Below are 20,127 nucleotides of genomic sequence, written 5' to 3' on the forward strand. Positions count from 1 at the left end.
TCCCTAGTGAGATGAAACCGGTACCTCAAGCAGAAATGCAGAAATCATCCGTCTTCTGTGTCGCTGGGGCTGGGAGCTGGAGACCGGAGCTGTTCCTATTCGGCCATCTTGGCTCCACCCTCCCACCTTCTTAATTCTTAATATTTGCCACTTGATCTTAAGGTAGTGCTAGTTTTAGTTTATATGTCTTACATTTTTTGTGAACATAAGCATCTTTTACTGTAACTTTTTATCATTTTATTTCTTCTATGGATTATTTTTTATTGTCTTTTCATCCCTGTTTCTGTGTGGTTTTTTTTTTTTATTTTTAGATGGAGTCTCGCTCTGTCGCTCGGACTGGAGTACAGTGGCACTATCTCGGCTCACTGCAACCTCTGTCCCCCAGGTTCAAGCAATTCTCCTGCCTCAGCCTCCTGAGTAATTGGGATTGCAGGCGCATGCCACCACCATGCCTGGCTAATTTTTGTATTTTTAGTAGAGATGAGTTTCACTCTGTTGGTCAGGCTGGTCTTGAACTCCTGACCTCGTGGTCCACCCACCTCGGCCTCCCAAAGTGCTGGGATTACAGGCATGAGCCACCACACCCCTTCCAAGTAGTGGTTAACATGTGCCACAATGCCAGTAATTTTTGTTTTTTAGTAAAAGGGTTTCACCATTTGGCCAGGTGGTCTCGCTGCCTTCCTCAGCCTCCCAAAGTGCTAGGATTACAGGCGTGAGCTGCTGTGCCCGGCCTTATAGCTTCTTTAATATTACCGTTTATTGTTGTTTTTATGTACTTTACTAGATGCTTGCTCTTAAGAGTACAGCTTGATGGTTTTTTTAAATGTGTAACTTTCACCCAAATTAAGATACAGAAATTGGACCACCCCTCTAGGTTCCCTTGTATGGCTTCCTAGTCCTAACAATAGTCCATAGGAAGTTATCATACTTCTGACTTACATCATCATTCGTTAATTTTGCCAATTCTTGAACTTTGTGTAAATGGAATCATATTATGTTTGCATATGGCTTTCTTCACTCAGCATATTTCTGAAATTCACCTGTTTTCTATTGTTTCTTTTTATTGTTATATGAATCTGCCATAATCTATTTTCCTATTGGTAGGCATTTGAGTTGTTTCTGGTATTTTGCTATTATTAATTAAACTGCTATGAACATTCTTGTACTTATCTTTTTGTGGACACATGTACTCATTTTTCTTTGATATATATCTATGATTGGAATGGCTAGGTTGTAGTATATATAGGCATATGTTTAGCTTTAGTAGAAACTACCAGTTTCCCAAAGTAGGTATACCAGTTTACATTGCCATTCTATGGATATGTAATACTATCTGATAATAATGAACACTTCTTCATATACATATTTATCACTTGAATATTCTTTTTTCAAGTGCCCATTCAAGTTGTTAGCATATTTAATTTGCCTATTATTAGTATTATTATTGATTTGTAGGAATTTGTATATTCTGGACATGAGTCCTTTGTCAGATGTATGCATTGTGAATATTTTCTCTGTCTATAGCTTGCCTTTTCACTTTTTATTGGTATAAATCAAGGATATACACCTTATCTATCATGTATATTATAAACATTTCTCCCAGCCTGTCATTTGCCAGCATCTTTTGCCATATATAGTTTTTTTAATTTGAATGTCATCAAATCTCTCAGTCATTGTCTTTATGGCTTAAGATTTTATTTCACATTTGGAAAGTGTTTCCCACCCCAGGATTATGAAAAAATTCTCCTATGTTCTAATATTTGTTTAATTTTCTTTTTATATTTAGCTTTTTAATCTACTTGGAATATAATTTTGTGGAGTATAGTGTAAGGTAGAATTTTTTTGACATATAGTCAGTCATTGCTCCCCAATGATTTAAATTACTACCTCTATTATTTTATTTCATTTTTATTTTTTAGAGGTAAGGTCTTGCTCTATTCCCCAGGCTGGAGTGTAGTGGCACGATCATGGCTCACTACAGCCTCAACCTCCAGCGATCATCCTGCCTCCGCTTCCAAAGTAGCTGGGACTACAGGCATGTGTCACCACACAGGCTGATTTTAACATTTTTTTGTGGAGATGGGGTTTCACTATGTTGCCCACGGTGATCTTGAACTCCTGGCCTCAAGTGATCCTCCTTCCTTGGCTTCCCAAAGTGCTGAGATTACCGGCATGAGCCACTGTGCCTGGTACTACCTTTATCACATACTAAATTTCTTTATGTACTTGGGCTTGTCTTTGGACTGTTGTTAAGAACTGATCTCATTTTCTCGTTCAGTGGAGAGATATATCTCTTCATTTATTAAGGTCTTATTTGTTGGAAACAGACTTATTGACTCTCTATCTCTCTCCCTTTTTCTCTTTTCTCTTTTTCTTTTGCAGTCTTGTTAAACAGTGTTTTTGGCTAGGGACTTTACAGGTTTTTACTGCATAAATGAGACCATCAACTCCCTACCAGTACCACTGTGGTTAAATTTATAATTGTTTATCAGTAGTGTATTTTTTTTTCATTTTATTATTATTATACTTTAAGTTTTAGAGTACATGTGCACAACGTGCAGGTTTGTTACATATGTATACATGTGCCATGTTGGTGTGCTGCACCCATTAACTTGTCATTTAGCATTAGGTATATCTCCTAATGCTATCCCTTCCCCCTCCCCCCACCCCACAACACTGCTCAGTGTGTGATGTTCCCCTTCCAGTGTCCATGTGTTCTCATTGTTCAATTCCCACCTATGAGTGAGAACGTGCGGTGTTTGGTTTTTTGTCCTTGGGATGGTTTGCTGAGAATGATGGTTTCCAGTTTCATCCATGTCCCTACAAAGGACATGAACTCATCATTTTTTATGGCTGCATAGTATTCCATGATATATATGTGCCACATTTTCTTAATCCTGTCTATCGTTGGACATTTAGGTTGGTTCCAAGTCTTTGCTATTGTGAATAGGGCCACTATAAACATACGTGTGCATGTGTTTTTATAGCAGCATGATTTATAATCCTTTGGGTATATACCCAGTAATGGGATGGCCGGGTCAAATGGTATTTCTAGTTCTAGATCCCTGAGGAATCATCACACTGACTTCCACAATGGTTGAACTAGTTTACAGTCCCACCAACAGTGTAAAAGTGTTCCTATTTCTCCACATCCTCTCCAGCACCTGTTGTTTCCTGACTTTTTAATGATCGCCATTCTAACTGGTGTGAGATGGTATCTCATTGTGGTTTTGATTTGCATTTCTCTGATGGCCAGTGATGATGAGCATTTTTTCATGTGTTTTTTGGCTGCATAAATGTCTTCTTCTGAGAAGTGTCTGTTCATATCCATCGCCCGCTTTTTGATGGGGTTTTTTTTTTCCTTGTAAATTTGTTTGAGTTCATTGTAGATTCTGGATATTAGCCCTTTGTCAGATGAGTAGGTTGCAAAAATTTTCTCCCATTCTGTAGGTTGCCTGTAGTTTCTTTTGCTGTGCAGAAGCTCTTTAGTTTAATTAGATCCCATTTGTCAATTTTGGCTTTTGTTGCCATTGCTTTTGGTGTTTTAGACATGAAGTCCTTGCCCATGCCTATGTCCTGAATGGTATTGCCTAGATTTTCTTCTAGGGTTTTTATGGTTTTAGGTCTAACATTTAAGTCTTTAATCCATCTTGAATTAATTTTTGTATAAGGTGTAAGGAAGAGATCCAGTTTCAGCTTTCTACATATGGCTAGCCAGTTTTCCCAGCATCATTTATTAAATAGGGAATCCTTTCCCCATTGCTTGTTTTTGTCAAGTTTGTCAAAGATCAGATAGTTGTAGACATGTGGTATTATTTCTTAGGGCTCTGTTCTGTTCCATTGGTCTATATCTCTGTTTTGGTACCAGTACCATGCTGTTTTGGTTACTGTAGCCTTGTAGTATAGTTTAAAGTCAGGTAGCATGATGCCTCCAGCTTTGTTCTTTTGGCTTAGGATTGACTTGGCAATGCATGCTCTTTTTTGGTTCCATATGAACTTTAAAGTAGTTTTTTCCAATTCTGTGAAGAAAGTCATTGGTAGCTTGATGGGGATGGCATTGAATCTATAAATGACCTTGGGCAGTATGGCCATTTTCACGATATTGATTCTTCCAACCCATGAGCATGGAATGTCCTTCCATTTGTTTGTATCCTCTTTTATTTCATTGAGCAGTGGTTTGTAGTTCTCCTTGAAGAGGTCCTTCACATCCCTTGTAAGTTGGATTCCTAGGTATTTTATTCTCTTTGAAGCAATTGTGAATGGGAGTTCACTCATGATTTGGCTCTCTGTCTGTTATTGGTGTATAAGAATTCTTGTGATTTTTGTACATTGATTTTGTATCCTGAGACTTTGCTGAAGTTGCTTATCCGCTTGAGGAGATTTTGGGCTGAGACGATGGGGTTTTCTAGATATACAATCATGTCATCTGCAAACAGGGACAATTTGACTTGCTCTTTTCCTAATTGAATACCCTTTATTTCCTTTTCCTGCCTGATTGCCCTGGCCAGAACATCCAACACTATGTTGAATAGGAGCGGTGAGAGAGGGCATCCCTGTCTTGTGCCAGTTTTCAAAGGGAATGCTTCCAGTTTTTGCCGATTCAGTATGATATTGGCTGTGGGTTTGTCATAGATAGCTCTTATTATCTTGAGATACGTCCCATCAATACCTAATTTATTGAGAGTTTTTAGCATGAAGGGTTGTTGAATTTTGTCAAAGGCCTTTACTGTGTCTATTGAGATAATCATGTGGTTTTTGTCTTTGGTTCTGTTTATATGTTGGATTACATTTATTGATTTGCATATGTTGAACCAGCCTTGTATCCCAGGGATGAAGCCCACTGATCATGGTGGATAAGCTTTTTGATGTGCTGCTGGATTCGGTTTGCCAGTATTTTATTGAGGATTTTTGCATCAATGTTCATCAAGGATATTGGTCTAAAATTCTCTTTTTTTGTTGTGTCTCTGCCAGGCTTTGGTATCAGAATGATGCTGGCCTCATGAAATGAGTTAGGGAGGATTCCCTCTTTTTCTATTGATCGTAATTGTTTCAGAAGGAATGGTACTAGCTTCTCTTTGTACCTTTGGTAGAATTTGGCTGTGAATCCATCTGGTCCTGGACTCTTTTTGGTTGGTAAGCTATTGATGATTATTGCCTTAATTTCAGAGCCTGTTGTTGGTCTATTCAGAGATTCAAGTTCTTCCTGGTTTAGTCTTGGGAGGATATATGTGTCAAGGAATTTATCCATTTCTTCTAGATTTTCTAGTTTATTTGCGTAGAGGTGTTTATAGTATTCTCTGATGGTAGTTTGTATTTCTGTGGGATTGGTGGTGATATCCCCTTTATCATTTTTTATTGCGTCTATTTGATTCTTCTCTCTTTTCTTGTTAGTCTTGCTAGCAGTCTATCAATTTTGTTGATCTTGTCAAAAAACGAGCTCCTGGATTCATTAATTTTTTGAAGGGTTTTTTATGTCTCTATTTCCTTCAGTTCTGCTCTGATCTTAGTTATTTCTTGCCTTCTGCTAGCTTTTGAATGTGTTTGCTCTTGCTTTTCTAGTTCTTTTAATTGTGATGTTAGGGTGTCAATTTTAGATCTTTCCTGCTTTCTCTTGTGGGCATTTAGTGCTATAAATTTCCCTCTACACACTGCTTTGAATGTGTCCCAGAGATTCTGGTATATTGTGTCTTTGTTCTCACTGGTGTCAAAGAACATCTTTATTTCTGCCTTCATGTCATTATTTACCCAGCAGTTATTCAGGAGCAGGTTGTTCAGTTTCCATGTAGTTGAGCGGTTTTGAGTGAGTTTCTTAATCCTGAGTTCTAATTTGATTGCACTGTGGTCTGAGAGACAGTTTGTTATAATTTCTGTTCTTTTACATTTGCTGAGGAGAGCTTTACTTCCAACTCTGTGGTCAATTTTGGAATAGGTGTGGTGTGGTGCTGAAAAGAATGTATATTCTGTTGATTCGGGGTGGAGAGTTCTGTAGATGTCTATTAGGTCCGCTTGGTGCAGAGCTGAGTTCAATTCCTGGGTATCCTTGTTAACTTTCTGTCTGGTTGGTCTGTGTGATGTTGACAGTGGGGTGTTAAAGTCTCCCATTATTATTGTGTGGGAGTCAAGTCTCTTTGTAAGTCACTAAGGACTTGCTTTATGAATCTGGGTGCTCCTGTATTGGGTGCATATATATTTAGGATAGTTAGCTCTTCTTGTTGAATTGATCCCTTTACCTTTATGTAATGGCCTTCTTTGTCTCTTTTGATCTTTGTTGGTTTAAAGTCTGTTTTATCAGAGAGTAGGATTGCAACCCCTGCCTTTTTTTGTTTTCCTTTTGCTTGGTAGATCTTCCTCCATCCCTTTGTTTTGAGTCTGTGTGTGTCTCTGCACGTGAGATGGGTTTCCTGAATACAGCACACTGATGGGTCTTGACTCTTTATCCAATTTCCCAGTGTGTGTCTTTTAATTGGAGCATTTAGCCCATTTACATTTAAAGTTAAGATTGTTATGTGTGAATCTGCTCCTGTCATTATGATGTTAGCTGTTTATTTTGCTCGTTAGTTGATGCAGTTTCTTCCTAGCCTTGATGGTCTTTACAATTTGGCATGTTTTTGCAGTGGCTGGTACTGATTGTTCCTTTCCATGTTTAGTACTTCCCTCAGGAGCTCTTTTAGGGTAGGCCTGGTGGTGACAAAATCTCTCAGCATTTGCTTGTCTGTAAAGTATTTTATTTCTCCTTCACTTATGAAGCTTAGTTTGGCTGGATATGTCATATCCTGCCACCTTACTAAATTTACATACTGTTTCTAAGAGTTTTGAAATTGATTCTCTTAGGTTTTCCAGGTAGATTTATAAACTATAAAAAATAGTAATTTTTTCTCTTCCTATGATTAGTGTCCTTTTGTTTGCTTGTACAGAAAAATAATAGTGGAATTTTTATCTTGTTCCAGTCTTTTTTGGTAAATAACTAAAATATCTCACTGTTAAATATGATGTTTGCTTTGCATTTGAGAGAGAGGGTTTTCTTTTCTTCCTTGCTACCTAAGAATTTCAATTCAAAGAGTGCTAAGTCAGATAAAATGAGTTTTGGGATCTAACCAAATAATTACATCATTTTTCCCGTTTAATAGTGTAATAAATTATAACAACAGATTTCCAAAGGTGGAATCATCTTTGCATTCATAGAATAATACTTAAATAGTCATAGCAATTTTTAATAAACTATTGTATCAATTTGCTGTTATTTAACTTGGGATTTTTGTATTTTTGTTTATTTAATTTTAGAGACAGAGTCTTGCTCTGTTGCCCAGGCTGGAGTGCAGTGGTGCGGTCACGGCTCACTGCATCCTCAACCTTCTGGGCTCAAGCTACCCTCCCACCTCAGTCTTTGGAGTAGCCGGGACCACAGATACAGACCACCAGGCCTAGCTAATTTTTTTTTTTTTAAGAGATGGAGTCTCACTATGTTGGTCAGGCTGGACTCAATCTCCTGGCCTCAAGTGATCCATCCACCTTGGCCTCCTGAAGTGCTGGGATTACAGGCATGAACCACCATGCCTGGCCCAGGATGTTTGTATTTATATTCATAAGTGACATTGGTCTGAGATTGTCTTTTTCCTGCACATCATAGTTTGCTTATTGCAAATATGGGTTATAGACTATGGTATTAGAATTATGCTAGCCTCATGAGATGAATAAGGACATTTTTCAGTTTTCTTTATTCTTTGAAACAGTGAGATAACAGGGAATTAATCTGTACCTTGAGGGCCTGATACAATTAGCCTTTTAACACCATTTGGATCACGCACCTAGTTGAAGCATTTATCTTTTTCTTTTCCAGTTTTCTCCATGATTATTGGTCTGTTTAAATTTTCTCTTTTTTCTTGAGTTTTGCTAATTTATATTTTCTTTAAAAGCCATGTGTTTCATCTATGTGTTTTTATTTTTAAAATGTATTTTTTTTTTTTAGTTTTGAAGATGGAGGTGTTGCTATGTTGCCCAGGCTGGACTCAGACTCCTAGGTTTAGGCAATCCTCCTGCCTCAGCTCCTCTAGAGTAGCAGGGACTACTGGTGTGTGCCATTGTATGTGGGTGCTATCTATGTGTTTAAATATATTAGTACAATATCGTGCATATTGTCTTGTGATTTTTAAAATCTCCATATTATTTCTCTTATGTTCTTAATTTGTTTTGTTTACTGTGGCTAGATGGATTTTCTATTGTTTAGTGTTTTTGAAGAACTAGTTTTTCGTTTCATTAATTAGTTCTACACTGTTTCTCCCCCTATTTCGTTAATTTCTGTTTACTATCTTTTTTTTTTTTTTTTTTTGAGACCGCGTCTCACTCTTGTCACCCACGCTGGAGTGCAGTGTCATGATCTCAACTCACTGCAAGCTCCGCCTCCCGGGTTCACGCCATTCTCCTGCCTCAGCCTCCTGAGTAGCTGGGACTATAGGCGCCTGCCACCACGCCTGGCTGATTTTTTTGTACTTTAGTAGAGACGGGGTTTCACCAGGATGATCTCGATCTCCTGACCTCGTGATCCGCCTGCCTTAGCCTCCCAAAGTGCTGGGATTACAGGCGTGAGCCACCAGGCCTGGTCTTTTTTTTGGCTCGATTTTCAAGCAAGTTGTGTTCTTCTTGACGTTGTTGTTCGATTCAGGGGTACATATGCAAGTTTGTTACTGGGTATATTGCATAATACTGGAGTTTGGGCTTCTATTGAACTCATCACCCAAATAGTAAACATAGTACCCAATAAGTAGTTTTTCAGTCTCTACCTCACGCTATCCCTCCCTCATTTTGGAGTACTCCTTGTCTATTGTCCATGGAAACAAGTTAGATCTAAAAGTTTCTTCATAAGGGCATTTGTTTAAAACTCCAGAGTGACTGAAGGATTTGTTTGCATTTCTATATTGCACTTTCTAATAGGATTGTTAGGCAGTCCTTTGGGACTTTAAAACCAGGTCAACACTTCTCTTCCTGCTAATAGATAATGTAAAACTTTAGTGTGCGTGGGAATCATTTGAAGGGTGCATTAGAATGCAGATTGCTGGGCTTTATCCCCAGAGTCTTTGATACAGTTAGTCGGGGGTGGATTCCAGGAACTTGATTTCCTGATAGGTTCTTAGCTGATACTGATTATTCTGTTCAGAGGACTGTACTTTGATAAACACTGCCATCGGTGCTGTTTCTCAAATTAGGCCAATTTTGTGATTATATAGAGATCTGTTGAGGCATGTAAACTGCCTTCTACTATTAATGATGGTTTCTACAAATGTTATAGGGAAAAATGGCTGTATTATCTATATTTGTCACTTATCTATTCAAGTGGACATTAAACCTGTGTTATCTTTAAGGCATTTTAATAGGGCAAATTTGATTCCTGCATTTTTTATTTTTCTTTATGTTCACACTTATTTCTCATGTTTTCTTTATACCTCCATTTAAAAAAATATACTGAGTAATCTTAATTGTTTCTACACTAATTTCTTTGTAGAAGCTTTTTTCTGTGAGGAAAGTCCTAGCAACACGTAGAATCACCCATCTTCCTTCTATTTCTTGTATTATTTTCTTAATTGTGACTTCTATATTTCATCACTTCTTCATAGAATTTTTTATTAATTTTTGTTTTCCCATTCATATCATTATAATTCCATTCCCAAAACATTTTTCTCATCTAATGTTCTTCCAAAACTACTGTGTGCTTTTCCGATTTAAGCCTCTATAGAATATTCATTTGAAAAATATTGCTTCCACTTCTACAAATTCTCCCTTTTCTATTGGACTCTATTATTCTGAAACTGTCCCTCCAATGATTATTTTTTTTCCTCCAGAATGGAAATTTTTTCATGTATTTTTTTCTAAAAATAATGAAACGATTCAGAAGTGAATGAAGTAGAAAATGTGAACTTTATAATGCTAGTTCTCATGCTTTTTTTTAAACAAAAATCTCCAAGGTTCTGATGATCACTGGAATAAAAACCAGTTCTTTATTTTCACTGCTTTTGGCCTCTATTGTCTTTAGTGTCTTTGATTATCCTCTTAGACGGTTACAGTTAGCATCTTTACCAGTTTGCTCTGATTTTTCTTCTTGGTTGCTTCTTCAATGTTTTCTTCCAAGATGGCATTTTCAATTTTATATGGACTGCTTCCTGTTTTATCTCTTTTTGCTCCTTCTCCTCTCCTTTTCAGCTTTCTGAAAATGGGGAAATTCCTGAAGTAGTAATGTAAAATTCCTAAGGTATTTTATGAGAGGGACACTCCCCTGTACTAGTGCTAAGAATTTTGAATGGGTATAACTTCTCTGGGATACAGTTTTGGAACTTGCATCAAGCTTTATATTTGTTTATATTCTTTATTCTATAATTGATCATAAAGAAATAATCTGAATTTTAGATGTATGTCTGTACAAAAAAAAATCATTTTATTTATAATTGTGAAAAATTGGGAACTAAATGTCCGTAATAGGGCAGAAGTTAAATGAATTATGGAGTAGCCATGGATGGAATGTTGTGTAGCTATTAAAGACTTTACAAATAATTTTTTAATGATATGAGAAGGTGCATATGCTAAGGGATTAAAAAGTGTGATTAAATTGTATAAATAGCTTGATATTCATTCATTAAATTTAATATGTATATTGTGTGTTTATGTGGATGTCAATGTAAGTATATAAATGAGTGGAAGACACTACTTCTAAATATTAGGAGTGATTTTTCTGGATGGGATTGTGGATTATTTGTGTTTCCTTTTTGCCCATAAGAGCATATATAACTTTGATAACCACAAAATATGCTTTATTTTCAAAAGATATTTAGGATTTGATAGTGTTCGTTAACAAAAGTTACTAAGATAGGTTTGTGATACGATTCAGACAGGCACTAAATATTGCACAGTTATAACCATGTTCAAATTTTATTGTTGGTAAAAATGACTAAATATAAGATTGGACTAATGAACCAACCTTGCTCATTTTACAATTTTAGGTGTTTTTCCATTATAAAGCATATATATGAATATGTATTATTAAAAACTGAAACACTGTGATGGTGTTTAAAGCAAAAATCTGCTTTTTTTTTTAAATACACAAGTAGGTTCATCTGTATACAGTATTTGCAGTTTGCTTTTTTAACTTATATATCATCTTCCCTTAACTTGAAGACTGTTGCATCTAAACATGTATGGATTTAGAAGAAGCAAAAATTATGAACAAGATCATGGTGGTAAATTTGCTTTTGTTGACCTTGCTTTCTCCGTCATGAAATTCATAATTGAAAATAGACCCTTTTCAGAACAGGGATCTAAAGAAAGATGACAAAATTAAGAGAAAAAAAAAGAAAAAATAAGAAATTACAATTTCTTTTTGTTCAAATCTTTCTGTATTTGTATTTCTGATTTTTTTCTTTGAATTTTGGTGCTGTATTTTTATTATATCATAGGCACAGGTTCAATATCAACAGCAGCATGAACAACAGAAAAAAGATTTAGAAATCCTCCATCAACAAAACATCCACCAGCTGCAAAACAGACTGTCTGAGTTAGAAGCAGCTAATAAAGACTTAATCGAAAGAAAATATAAAGGAGACTCCACTATTAGAGAACTTAAAGCAAAACTTTCTGGTGTTGAAGAGGTATTGAATTTTTTTTTTTCTCTCCCAATTTAAGAGAACGTTTTGATTTGGTTATTTTAATGTGGTTACTTGTGTGAGTGGTGTTCCTCTGAATGCTTTGTAGAGTTCTCTTGTGGCGTTAGGGTAATCCATTCAGACAATGCGAAGAAAATTGAGAATTTGAAATTTGATAAAAAGCCTAATTCGTAACAGAACTGAGGTACGCTTGAATATTTTTAGTTAGGGTCTTGAGAGCAGATTACTGGCACAGATGTCAGATTTATCAATGTGTTTTTTAATAGTAACACAGCACCTGTATTTCATAGGGTACTGTGTTGACAGGGCTGGGTTTTTTTTTTCCTCAGCCTGCTTAACATGTATCAAACAATTACATGAATTTAATATCTAGTAATAATAATGGAGTACTCTGGCCTTTGAGGGGTGGAGCCAAGATGGCCGAATAGGAACAGCTCCGGTCTCCAGCTCCCAGCCCCAGCGACACAGAAGACGGGTGATTTCTGCATTTCTGCTTGAGGTACCGGTTTCATCTCACTAGGGAGTGCCAAACAGTGGGTGCAGGACAGTTGGTGCGGCACACTGTGCGCGAGCCGAAGCAGGGCGAGGCATTGCCTCACTCAGGAAGCACAAGGGGTCAGGGAGTTCCCTTTCCTGGTCAGAGAAAGGGGTAACAGACGGCACCTGGAATATCGGGTCAGTCCTACCCTAATACTGCGCTTTTCCAGCGGGCCTGGAAAACGGCACACTAGCAGATTGTGTCCCGCACCTGGCTCGGAGGGTCCTGTGCCCACGGAGTCTCGCTGATTGCTAGCACAGCAGTCTGAGATCAAGCTGCAAGGCGGCAGTGAGGCTGGGGGAGGGGCGCCCGCCATTGCCGGGGCTTGCTTAGGTAAACAAAGCAGCCCAGAAGCTCGAACTGGGTGGAGCCCACCACACCTCAAGGAGGCCTGCCTGCCTCTGTAGGCTCCACCTCTGGGGGCAGGGCACAGACAAACAAAAACTCAGCAGGAACCTCCACAGACTTAAATGTCCCTGTCTGACTGACAGCTTTGAAGAGAGTAGTGGTTCTCCCAGCACACAGCTGGAGATCTGAGAACGGACAGACTGCCTCCTAAAGTGGGTCCCTCACCCCTGAGCAGCCTAACTGGGAGGCACCCCCCCCAGTAGGGACAGACTGACACCTCATTCGGCCAGGTACTCCTCTGAGACAAAACTTCCAGAGGAACTATCAGACAGCTGAATTTGTGGTCTCACGAAAATCCGCTGTTCTGCAGCCACCGCTGCTGACACCCAGCCAAACAGGGTCTGGAGTGGACCTCTAGTAAACTCCAACAGACCTGCAGCTGAGGGTCCTGTCTGGTAGAAGGAAAACTAACAAACAGAAAGGACATCCACACCAAAAACCCATCTGTACATCACCATCATCAAAGACCAAAAGTAGATAAAACCACAAAGATGGGGAAAAAACAGAGCAGAAAAACTGGAAACTCTAAAAAGCAGAGCACCTCTCCTCCTCCAAAGGAGCGCAGTTCCTCACCAGCAACGGAACAAAGCTGGATGGAGGATGATTTTGACGAGTTGAGAGAAGAAGGCTTCAGACGATCAAACTACTCTGAGCTACGAGAGGAAATTCAAAACAATAGCAAAGAAGTTAAAAACTTTGAAAAAAATTAGAAGAATGGATAACTAGAATAACCAATGGAGAGAAGGGCTTAAAGGAGCTGATGGAGCTGAAAGCCAAGTTTCGAGAACTACGCGAAGATTGCAGAAGCCTCAGTAGCAGATGCGATCAACTGGAAGAAAGGGTATCGCTGATGGAAGATGAAATGAATGAAATGAAGCGAGAAGGGAAGTTTAGAGAAAAAAGAATAAAAAGAAATGAACAAAGCCTCCAAGAAATTTGGGACTATGTGAAAAGACCAAACCTACGTCTGATTGGTGTACCTGAAAATGACGGGGAGAATGGAACCAAGTTGGAAAACACTGCAAGATATTATCCAGGAGAACTTCCCCAATCTAGCAAGGCAGGCCAACATTCAGATTCAGGAAATACAGAGAATGCCACAAAGATACTCCTTGAGAAGAGCAACCCCAAGACACATAATTGTCAGATTCACCAAAGTTGAAATGAAGGAAAAAATGTTAAGGGCAGCCAGAGAGAAAGGTCGGGTTACCCACAAAGGGAAGCCCATCAGACTAACAGTGGATCTCTCGGCAGAAACTCTACAAGCCAGAAGAGAGTGGGGGCCGATATTCAACATTCTTAAAGAAAAGAATTTTCAACCCAGAATTTCCTATCCAGCCAAACTAAGCTTCATAAGTGAAGGAGAAATAAAATACTTTACAGACAAGCAAATGCTGAGTGATTTTGTCACCACCAGGCCTGCCCTAAAAGAGCTCCTGAAGGAAGCACTAAACATGGAACAACTGGTACCAGCCACTGCAAAAACACACCAAATTGTAAAGACCATCGAGGCTAGGAAGAAACTACAGCAACCAACGAGCAAAATAACCAACTAACATCATAATGACAGGATCAGATTCACAGATAACAATATTAACTTTAAATGGAAATGGGCTAAATGCTCCAATTAAAAGACACAGACTGGCAAACTGGATAAGGAGTCAGGACCCATCAGTGTGCTGTATTCAGGAAACCCATCTCACGTGCAGAGACACACATAGACTCAAAATAAAGGGATGGAGGAAGATCTATCAAGCAAATGGAAAACAAAAAAAGGCAGGGGTTGCAATCCTAGTCTCTGATAAAACAGACTTTAAACCAACAAAGATCAAAAGAGACAAAGAAGGCCGTTACATAATGGTAAAGGGATCAATTCAACAAGAAGAGCTAACTATCCTAAATATATATGCACCCAATACAGGAGCACCCAGATTCATAAAGCAAGTCCTGAGTGACCTACAAAGGGACTTAAACTCCCACACAATAATAATGGGAGATTTTAACACCCCATTGTCAACATTAGACAGATCAACGAGACAGAAAGTTAACAAGGATATCCAGGAATTGAACTCAGCTCTACACAAAGTGGACCTAATAGACATCTACAGAACTCTCCACCCCAAATCAACAGAATATACATTTTCTTTCAGCACCACACCACACCTATTCCAAAATTGACCACATAGTTGGAAGTAAAGCTCTCCTCAGCAAATGTAAAAGAACAGAAATTATAACAAACTGTCTCTCAGACCACAGTGCAATCAAACTAGAACTCAGGTTTAAGAAACTCACTCAAAACCGCTCAACTACGTGGAAACTGAACAACCTGCTCCTGAATGACTATTGGGTACATAATGAAATGAAGGCAGAAATAAAGATGTTCTTTGAAACCAATGAGAACAAAGACACAACCTACCAGAATCTCTGGGACATATTCAAAGCAGTGTGTAGAGGGAAATTTATAGCACTAAATGCCCACAAGAGAAAGCAGGAAAGATCCAAAATTGACACCCTAACATCACAATTAAAAGAACTAGAAAAGCAAGAGCAAACACATTCAAAAGCTAGCAGAAGGCTAGAAATAACTAAAATCAGAGCAGAACTGAAGGAAACAGAGACACAAAAAACCGTTCAAAAAATTAATGAATCCAGGAGCTAGTTTTTTGAAAAGATCAACAAAATTGATGGACTGCTAGCAAGACTAATAAAGAAGAAAAGAGAGAAGAATCAAATAGACGCAATAAAAAATGAAAAAGGGGATATCACCACCGATCCCACAGAAATACAATCTACCATCAGAGAATACTACAAACACCTCTATGCAAATAAACTAGAAAATCTAGAAGAAATGGATAAATTCCTCGACAAATACACCCTCCCAAGACTAAACCAGGAAGAAGTTGAATCTCTGAATAGACCAATAACAGGTTCTGAAATTGCGGCAATAATCAATAGCTTACCAACCAAAAAGAGTCCAGGACCTGACGGATTCACAGCTGAATTCTACCAGAGGTACAAGGAGGAACTGGTACCATTCCTTCTGAAACTATTCCAATCGATAGAAAAAGAGGGAATCCTCCCTAACACATTTTATGAAGCCAGCATCGTCCTGATACCAAAACCTGGCAGAGACATAACCAAAAAAGAGAATTTCAGACCAATATCCTTGATGAACATTGATGCAAAAATCCTCAATAAAATACTGGCAAACCGAATCCAGCAGCACATCAAAAAGCTTATCCACCATGATCAAGTGGGCTTCATCCCTGGGATGCAAGGCTGGTTCAACATACGCAAATCAATAAATGTAATCCAGCATATAAACAGAACCAAAGACAAAAACCACATGATTATCTCAATAGATGCAGAAAAGGCCTTTGACAAAATTCAACAACCCTTCATGCTAAAAACTCTCAATAAATTAGGTATTGATGGGACGTATCTCAAAATAATAAGAGCTATCTATGACAAACCCACAGCCAATATCATACTGAATGGGCAAAAACTGGAAGCATTCCCTCTGAAAACTGGCACAAGACAGGGATGCCCTCTCTCACCGCTCCTATTCAACATAGTCCTGGAAGTTCTGGCCAGAGCAATCAGGCAGGAGAAGGAAATAAAGGGTATTCAATTAGGAAAAGAGGAAGTCAAATTGTCACTGTTTGCAGATGACATGATTGTATATCTAGAAAACCCCATTGTCTCAGCCCAAAATCTCCTTAAGCTGATTAGCAACTTCAGCAAAGTCTCAGGATACAAAATCAATGTACAAAAATCACAAGCATTCTTGTACACCAATCACAGACAAACAGAGAGCCAAATCATGAGTGAACTCCCATTCACAATTGCTTCAAAGAGAATAAAATACCTAGGAATCCAACTTACAAGGGATGTGAAGGACCTCTTCAAGGAGAACTACAAACCACTGCTCAATGAAATAAAAGAGGATACAAACAAATGGAAGAACATTCCATGCTCATGGGTTGGAAGAATCAATATCGTGAAAATGACCATACTGCCCAAGGTAATTTATAGATTCAATGCCATCCCCATCAAGCTACCAATGACTTTCTTCACAGAATTGGAAAAAACTACTTTAAAGTTCATATGGAACCAAAAAAGAGCCCGCATCGCCAAGTCAATCCTAAGCCAAAAGAACAAAGCTGGAGGCATCACGCTACCTGACTTCAAACTATACTACAAGGCTACAGTAACCAAAACAGCATGGTACTGGTACCACAACAGAGACATAGATCAATGGAACAGAACAGAGCCCTCAGAAATGATGCCGCATAGCTACAACTATCTGATCTTTGACAAACCTGACAAAAACAAGAAATGGGGAAAGGATTCCCTATTTAATAAATGGTGCTGGGAAAACTGGCTAGCCATATGTAGAAAGCTGAAACTGGATCCCTTCCTTACACCTTATACAAAAATTAATTCAAGATGGATTAAAGACTTATATGTTAGACCTAAAACCATTAAAATCCTACAAGAAAACCTAGGCAATACCATTCAGGACATAGGCGTGGGCAAGGACTTCATGTCTAAAACACCAAAAGCAATGGCAACAAAAGCCAAAATCGACAAATGGGATCTCATTAAACTAAAGAGCTTCTGCACAGCAAAAGAAACTATCATCAGAGTGAACAGGCAACCTACAGAATGGGAGAAAATTTTTGCAACCTACTCATCTGACAAAGGGCTAATATCCAGAATCTACAATGAACTCAAACAAATTTACAAGAAAAAAACAAACAACCCCATCAAAAAGTGGGCAGAGGACATGAACAGACACTTCTCAAAAGAAGACATTTATGCAGCCAAAAAACACATGAAGAAATGCTCATCATCACTGGCCATCAGAGAAATGCAAATCAAAACCACAGTGAGATACCATCTAACACCAGTTAGAATGGCCATCATTAAAAAATCAGGAAACAACAGGTGCTGGAGAGGATGTGGAGAAATAGGAACACTTTTACACTGTTGGTGGGACTGTAAACTAGTTCAACCATTGTGGAAGTCAGTGTGGCGATTCCTCAGGGATCTCGAACTAGAAATACCATTTGACCCAGCCATCCCATTACTGGGTATATACCCAAAGGACTATAAATCATGCTGCTATAAAGACACATGCACACGTATGTTTATTGCGGCACTATTCACAATAGCAAAGAGTTGGAACCAACCCAAATGTCCAACAACGATAGACTGGATTAAGAAAATGTGGCACATATACACCATGGAATACTATGCAGCCATGAAAAATGATGAGTTCGTGTCCTTTGTAGGGACATGGATGAAACTGGAAAACATCATTCTCAGTAAACTATCGCAAGGACAAAAAACCAAACACCGCATGTTCTCACTCATAGGTGGGAATTGAACAATGAGAACTCATGGACACAGGAAGGGGAACATCACACTCCGGGGACTGTTGTGGGGTGGGGGGAGGGGGGAGGGACAGCATTAGGAGATACACCTAATGCTAAAGGACGAGTTAATGGGTGCAGGAAATCAACATGGCACATGGATACATATGTAACAAACCTGCACATTGTCACATTGTGCACATGTACCCTACATAGGTGGGAATTGAACAATGAGAACTCATGGACACAGGAAGGGGAACATCACACTCCGGGGACTGTTGTGGGGTGGGGGGAGGGGGGAGGGACAGCATTAGGAGATACACCTAATGCTAAATGACAAGATAATGGGTACAGGAAATCAACATGGCACATGGATACATATGTAACAAACCAGCACATTGTGCACATGTACCCTAAAACCTAAATTATAATAAAAAAAAAAAATAATAATAATGATAATGGTAATAGTAAAGATAATAGTTAATGCTTACAGAGCATTTTCTATGTGATAGGTACTGTTTGAAGTGCTTTGCATATATTAACTCATTTTATTGTTATAACAATTATTTAAGGTAGGAACTATTATTAGCTCTGTTTTACAGATGATGAAACTAAGGCACAGAAAGGTTAAATAAGTTGCCTAAGGTCACATAGTCAAGGAGTGGAAGAACAAGGGTTAGAACTCATCTATTATTTGACTGTCTTTAATACTACCTCGTTCTTTCAGGCAACAGAGAAATTTTATTTTATTTTATTTATTTAAGTTCCGGGAGACATGTACAGAATGTGCAGGTTTGTTGCGTAGGTAAACACTTGCCATGGTGGTTTGCTGCACCTATCAACTCGTCACCTGGGTATTAAGCCCCACAGAAATTTTTTAAATCTTGCTATAGTGCCACATTTGTTGTTGCTTTGGCATTGATTACAGGCTTCTTTGTAGCATTATATATTATTGTCGTATGAATTATTAGAAAATATATGTAGATTTTGTCTATATTTAAATACCAAAGTTACCAGTGTTATTCTAGCTCACAAGACTTCAAACTCTATTTTACCAGTCTCATGCTTAGAAGCTCTAAAGCCTGATCAGTTTTGTGTTCAGATCCTCATATTGTTTTGCCCCAACAATAGATGTCTTCAGTTTTTCCTGCATACACTCTTCATACTGGTTGTAAAGCATTTGAACCTTGATGGTACATTGGTAGTCTAAATGCTTCAGTATAATGCTCTGATTTCATCATTCTCAGCCCTGGAATTGGTCATTATATAAACAACCTCACTGCGTTGATTTTTATATGATCTAATGAAAATATTTCCTCCAAGATTTTCATATGACTTGCAAATTGTTAGTTCTTGGAGCTTTTTTTTTTTAACCGCTGAGTATTCAGTTACCTATTTTAAGTAACAATTTTTAGGCATTAGTGCCCTAAAAATAACAATTGCCACCATTTATTGAGTTTTACTGTGTGCCAGCCAAAATGCTAGGCAATTTACATAAGGATTTTTATGAAGGTTAAGTGAAATAATTTATTAAGTATTTGTTATTTCTGTTTTACAAATGAGGGAACTGAGATTTAATTTAGGGAGTTTCAGTAATTACAAGATCACACAATAGAAGAGCCAGGATTTGAATTTTGTTTGATACTAAAGTTTGTGCTCCTAAAACCACTATAGTCACAATACCGTATAATTATTTTTGGAAACTTTGTTAAGAACTAAAACTGTCTAGGAATACTGTATCCTGGACTTTAATATATCAGCAGCATTTGGGTTGATATTAGCTGATTGAGAAGAGATCTATGTAGATTTTTTAAAAATCTATTTTTAATGAACAATTACAGTTTATTTGACTTGAAAGAGTGAACAGAGAGATGCAGAAATGTTAACATTTATTGACATGGAAAGAGATTTGTAATACGTGAAGAAGGTAGATGATAAACTGCAGAGTATCAGCCTTTAAAAAACAATCTGTACATGTAAGCAACAAAGAAAAATGTGAATTCTAGATTGTGGCTCTCACCCTTGGTTACCCTTGGAATCAGTTGTGGAGACATCAGAAAATTATTGTTAAAAGTTTTAGTTACTGTAATTTATTCATAAATTAGAATTATTTTATTTTCCCTTGATATGATTGAATCAGATAGTAGAATATTTTACA

General features: G+C 38.0%; 1 protein-coding gene across 3 annotated transcripts in view; it reads left to right on the forward strand.

The window, feature by feature from the left end:
* The window catches only part of SASS6 (SAS-6 centriolar assembly protein), an 84,936-nt gene that overhangs the window by 26,738 nt on the left and 38,071 nt on the right, over positions 1 to 20,127 (forward strand). For all 3 annotated transcript variants that reach the window (XR_009213675.1, XM_032155249.2, XM_032155250.2), the window contains one exon: positions 11,439 to 11,630. Coding sequence is in view for 2 of the 3 variants with exons in the window: in XM_032155249.2 (XP_032011140.1) it covers positions 11,439 to 11,630 (192 nt within the window). In the remaining variant the exon portion in view is untranslated. The remainder of the gene's footprint in view (positions 1 to 11,438; positions 11,631 to 20,127) is intronic.

The sequence above is a fragment of the Hylobates moloch genome, unplaced genomic scaffold, assembly GCF_009828535.3.
Source record: "Hylobates moloch isolate HMO894 unplaced genomic scaffold, HMol_V3 SCAFFOLD_5, whole genome shotgun sequence".
In the NCBI taxonomy this organism is placed as follows: Eukaryota; Metazoa; Chordata; class Mammalia; order Primates; family Hylobatidae; genus Hylobates; species Hylobates moloch.